This window comes from Gymnoscopelus microlampas (genome assembly GCF_963454915.1).
Source record: "Gymnoscopelus microlampas genome assembly, chromosome: 15".
Taxonomy (NCBI): Eukaryota; Metazoa; Chordata; class Actinopteri; order Myctophiformes; family Myctophidae; genus Gymnoscopelus; species Gymnoscopelus microlampas.
In genome coordinates this window covers 11,327,131-11,333,130 of record NC_139952.1, presented here as the reverse complement: position 1 = coordinate 11,333,130, position 6,000 = coordinate 11,327,131, and the positions used below count along the sequence as shown (strand labels likewise).

General features: G+C 38.2%; 1 protein-coding gene across 1 annotated transcript in view; it reads right to left on the bottom strand.

Moving 5' to 3' along the window:
- Positions 1-1,017: 1,017 nt before the first annotated feature.
- Positions 1,018-6,000, bottom strand: part of zbtb10 (zinc finger and BTB domain containing 10) — a 37,497-nt gene continuing 32,514 nt past the window's right edge. The window contains exon 6 of the mRNA XM_084081344.1: positions 1,018-5,363. Coding sequence (XP_083937470.1) covers positions 5,076-5,363 — 288 coding nt within the window. The 3' untranslated portion in view covers positions 1,018-5,075. The remainder of the gene's footprint in view (positions 5,364-6,000) is intronic.

Below are 6,000 nucleotides of genomic sequence, written 5' to 3'. Positions count from 1 at the left end.
TGCAATATGTATGTTGCGTTGAGTTTGATTGAATGCTTAACAGTACCTGGTGTGTTTCAGTAGATTGGGCTGGACCATTGTCAGGAGGTCAGAGGGGGGTTGTGATGTGCTTTTGCTATTGATATTCATGTTGTAGTATAGTGTGAAAAAGGATAAAGAATCATGATTGTTGTAGTTCTTAAGAGTTTGTAATATATTTCTATGTGGATTAACTGTATAGGTATTCATGTATTTATAATGTTTTAGATTTATAATACACCCCTTGGAATGGAGCAGGAATGGAGCAGGCTCATTAGCTGCAGCTGGTATAAAAAGCTGCCAGTTCTGAGAGTTAAGAGGGGTGGAAAGCTGGACACCACCATGTCAGTGTTGTAACAATAATTGAAGGTTATATTTGTTGGTTTGATGAATACACCTCCTGGTTGAACTCTACACCATGTCTCTGTCCTAATTCCAACCGCTAAGCTTGTCATTCTCACAAGTACCACTGGTTTTATATCGTACCATGTAGTTTAAGTGACCTGTCTAATCAGGGCCTAGTTCAGACATGCAGTGAACTACCTGGTAGGATAGAACAGAGGTTCTTCAAAATGGGGTGTGGGGACCCCTTTAGGTCCCCAGTGACATGAGTTTATATAGCATCAAAACCAGTCTAACCACTCCTATTGTATACTTGAGCTATTTAAGAAATAAAAGCTTCAAAACTCTTAAAAACTTTGGAATATCTATTTAAACAGATGTTCTGTCATGAGGTCGGGTCTCAACAAGATGGGGGTCTGTGGCCAAATACATTTAAATTTGGTGGTCCTTGACATGAAAATGTAAGAAACACTGGGATAGAAAAGCAGCAGTATTTTGGAATCGGCATACTACAGAGATTTTCATATAGTTGTTTCTCGATGATTTAAGCTTCTACTAAACGCACCATTAAGTGTAAAGAATTGGAAGCTTTCCAATACCAGGAATGTGTCAAGTTCACAAAATCCATGATGAAAATGAATAGAGCGAGAGCACCAGTAAAGCAATATCAAAGTTTTATTTGTAAAATGTAGTATAGAGAGGAACAGTAGTACAATTGAGACAGAAAAAACAAGGAGGATGTAGTTCAATTCTTTGAAAAAGGTCTGATAAAAACGTAAAAAGAGTAACCTGAATTTGCCTTTGTGTGTTCGGACGGGGGACCATGGTGTGTGTGTGTGGGGATGTATGGTGTTTGTGTGTGTGGGTGTATGGCATTTGTTTGTGTGTGAGCGTGTGTGTGTGTGTGTGTGCGTGCGTGTGTGGCCTCCCCAAGTTTTGCATCACTGTTAAGTTCCAGAGAAAAAATTGAAAAATACAACCTTTTTCTTTTTTTGCAACAGCGTAAAAAAATACAGCCGGGAAAAAAACCTGCTTTTATATCTGTAGTGTTTTTGTTAATGTTCTTTTTTTTTCTTCTTCAGTTTTTCTCTTTTCTTTTGTTGTCCGTATAACAAATACAGCATTAAAATCTAAAACCAGACATGGTAGTTGTTGAGTTTTTCTTACAGTAAAATCAGTAGGATGGTAGAATAGTATAAAAACAAAAAACAAAATAAAAACGAGACGATGGGGTGATGGGCAAGCGACGCTGTGTGAACGGAGAGCGAGCGATTTGAACTTTGAACTACTACCAAGTTTGGATTTTGCGTTTGCTAAATTCCACCGAGTAAATCCACTAGTTAAATAATATCTTAATATAATATATATATTTAGATCTTCTCATATAATATTCTCAATATATATATATATATTTATATTTATATAAGCCCTCCCCCACAGTGATTGGAAAGGTGACAAATGTCAACACAGGGAGGGTGAGGGACTTTTTTGTGTGTTTTGTTTTCTGAGGACAGTCAAAGGGAGGTTAACGTCGGCTGTCATTAATAGCACATTGATACATATTACGTATATTCCACTGCATATGAACAGACACCGCTGTTCCGAGGTTTAGACCCGCAAACAATCCGTGTTTCTTTACAAAATATGTGCTTAATGAAAAAAAGAAAAAAAAGGAGACATCGGTAGAAAGGACAAAATAAAACCATATCGTCACTGTTCTGGTAGAAACCTTGTATCTCCATGTTTCAACTTTTGATTTTTCTTAAATGAAAAGCCTAGTTCATCATACATGAGTGGCACACAAAAGTAGTGAAAATAGCCGATCTACAAGCTCACTGCGAGGCGTTGTGAGCTTGTAGATCGGCTATTTTCACTAAAATGTTTTTAAAATAATGATTGCTTTTGGACACACTAGGTTTCCACCCTAACAGCGACGATATGCTTTCTATGGTAAAGTGAATGATTCCAGAGAATAAGAAAAACATCTCTTTTTTTTAAATCTGGACAATTACAGACACAGAGCAAGGATTCTCTCTACACTAATATAAAGTTTGCAACCTGGCTTTTTCGCATACATTATAATTCAACAATAATTAAAAAGACAAACAATTTTGGTTGGACAAATAGAAATTAACAGTCTTGATTGCATTTTGGAGTCAATATACATATATAATATTAAATAACAAAACCAAAAAATGTGTAATAAAAACAAAAGAGTAGCGCACTGGGAAGAGAAAAAAAAAGAAAAAAGGAAAACAGTTTCTCATAATAGTTCCATTCAGACCCGCTTCTGGGGGGGAAAGCAAAGATACATCAAACAAAAAGAGAAGAAAATTGATGAACGCAAAAGTTAAGTGCATGTCTATGAGGTGCCATAGAGGGGGACAAAAGCGTTGTCCGACCTGGCAGACCTAATTGACAGAACGAGAAAAAAAAAGGACTTCTATCAAATCAAATTATCCCATGGATGTCATTTTGTATAAACGAGGAAAACCAAAACGGAGTTCGTTCTTTCAGACTTCATACATCACATCAAAAGAATTCCACTCGCCTCCCCTCTCCCACGCACCCAACGTTCAAGTGATCCAAAATATATAAATTTACTATATATATATATATAACTCAGTACCTAATATAAACAAACGTATACAGCGATCCATCTCCGCTTAGGTCCTTAGAACATCACTGACTGCCGGTAGGGCTGGGCCATGTGGACAAAATCTAATATCACTATTTGTTTTAACCAAATGGCTCGACATCGATATTGTGATCATAATATTGTATTGTGACAATTTTTTTTCCAATATTTCAAAACTTTCAAAAATAACCCAAAGCTCGTGAGCTTGTGGATCCGCTACTTACACTATTTTTGAAAAGTTTTGAAAATTCTAAAGTATAAAACAAGGCTTAAGTGATTAAAGACAACACTTATGCACTTATCACAATATTAAGGTATCCAAAATCCCAGGCAGTATCTAGTCTCACATCACGATATCGATAGAACATCGCTATAAATCGCCCAGCCCGAACTACCGGCAGTTTGACAAAAATTGGTATGTGTGTGTGTGTGTGCATTAAATAAAAACAAAAAGCTTTAAAAAAGATGGCAAAGCATTACCTGATAGTCGCCGTAGCACAACAGTGTTCTATTGTTTAAGCTGATTAGGTTTTTAACTGAGTCAGTATTAAGCCTTATGATTATAAAAAAACATCATATACAGCCTGTAGGTCCAGTATTTTGCGACAAAGCATTACAGCACCAAACGTTCTCGTCATTTGGCAAAAATTCAAGCTTTAAGTGAAAGTCAAAAATGCTTCTTTTTTTTATAATAAAGTGTTTGCTGTGACGCCGTGATTTGTATAAAGCTAGCAAGAACATTTCCCCTTGTACTTTTGATTTTTTTTCTTTCTTTTTTTTAGTTCCACAGACAACCCCCCCGCCCGCCCCCTCCCCCACACGCCGTTCCTAGTTTTTTTATTAAGCGTTTTTCAGTAGTTTTTTTTATTTATTTATTTATTTGTGTGTGATTCCTGCTAAATCTTGGTGTGCGGTCTGCTTGGCACAAATAGCACAGCCTTCTCTTAAATTAAAGTCATAAATATGGCTGTGGTACATTTAGAGTCACAAAACAGATTTTTTGGTTCCAAGATTTGTGCAGGGAAAAGAAAAAAAAAAGAAATAAGGAAATAATAATATAATAATAAAACATTTAGGGCATCTAAACAAGTCGATTCTACAGAGCAAAGTTAAAAAAAGGGAAAAAAAAAATCTTTCCGTCGGCAAATAATGCTCTTTCTTTCGGCGTCGGCGCGCCTCAGTGCGCCTCAGCGCGCGGCGCGATTATACTTTCAAGATTTGGGCAGAAAACCCACAGCTAGCCTCTGCTCGCAGACATATACAGAAACAAATGACAAATTATAGCATTTAATAAGACCATTAGAACTCTAGAACTCTTCATAAATTAAATAATTAACATTTCTCTCTTTATTTTTCTTTAGATGATTGGCCTATCGTTATCTTAACCACTTAAACCCTACATACACAGTTGACCCGAGTCCCCCAGGGCTCTGCACTAGGTCCCTCTGCATCAAATCACTTCGCCGAAAGCAGACGATATATATATATATATATATATATAAGCTCGCAAAACAACGTGCTGTGAGCTTATATACAGTAGGTCTGCTGTTTGCAGCCGAATGCTCGCCCCCCAGAATCGGGACGCTAGGGTTCAAGTGGTTAAAAACTCTGTACATCGTTCGAACCCCCCAATATCCCCCCACCCCCCAAAGAAAGAAAAACAGGAGATAAAAATACATCACCAAGAACCTGATTTTCTCAAAGGACTCCTCTTTAGAATCTCTCTAGTGGGCGCTGGGCCCAGAGTCATACGCATATCTCAACGATAATAAAATCTGTACATCTTAGAACCCCCCCCCCCCCCCCCCCCACTCTACCCAAAGCTTTTTTTAATTCACTATTTGTCTATCTTTGTCACACACTTGCGTGGAAGTAACCTCGAGGTTGTGATAGCACTTTGGAGTTGTTGATTGTTTACCAGCTAGTTTTTTTTTAAACAGATATATATTAAAACATTATTTTCTTTCTCTCTTTTTTGTTGTTGTTGTTGTTGGGTTTTTTGTTTTCTTCGTAGTTTTGTTTCTTAAGCTTCTTTTTTTTTGTGTGTGTGTGTGTGAAAAAAAAAACAAAAAAAACGTCAGTCCTCCTCGAGGGCGGCACCAGTGTCGCCCTCGCCCCAGGCTGATTGGTCGTTGTCGGCGGGGTCCTCGCCCTCCAGGTCCATCATGTCGGCCTCCTCGCCGTCGAAGTCTTCGTCCCGGGGGAACTCCATGGCGTCCAGGCCCTCCTGCGTGGCCTGGTGGGAGTCGGCGCAGTCCACGCACACGCCGTAGCGCCGCGAGCCGTGGCGGATGCCCACGCTCGCCGCCAGCATGAAGATCTTCTTGCACACCATGCACTTGTACTTTTTGTCCTTCTTGTGCACCTGTAGAGAGAGAGAGAGAGAGAGAGCGAGAGAGAGGGTATTAATGGACAGTCAGAAATCCGAGAGATTTTTTGGGGTTGGTCAAAGAGGCAAAGGAAAATATCTCCTCGTATGAAAAGCATTTTCATAAATGAATGCCCTATACTTCGTCATATTACAGTTCCTGAGCTTGTAGATTGACTGTTTTTGCTATTTTTGAAAAATAGATTAAGTGAATTATGTGATTAAGTCTGTCTGTGGGTTTTATAAATACGGAACCAATGAAAAGTATTAACTCATTGAGGGCCTGAATTATTTCTGGCTATTTCTGGCCAGTTGGCCAGTTTTTTTTTTTTACTATTTTTTTTCAAAAACACGTGAAACACGTTGCACCATAGCGGTAAAACACGTGAAACACGTGAATGGCACTCAATGAGTTAACAAGAGCTTGTGACTAAATATTAACTACATTGGATCCATTGGAACACATGGTTATTTTTTTCCCCCCATTTCCTGAAAAATAACAGTTTTGGACATGCAATGTTTCCACCTCTTATATCCAAAACTGTTACTTTTCAGGATTCAAATAAAAAAAATAGCAAAAGTACCAGATCTACAAGCTTGTTACATCTGCTACTTTTGATGCTTTCGTGTGATA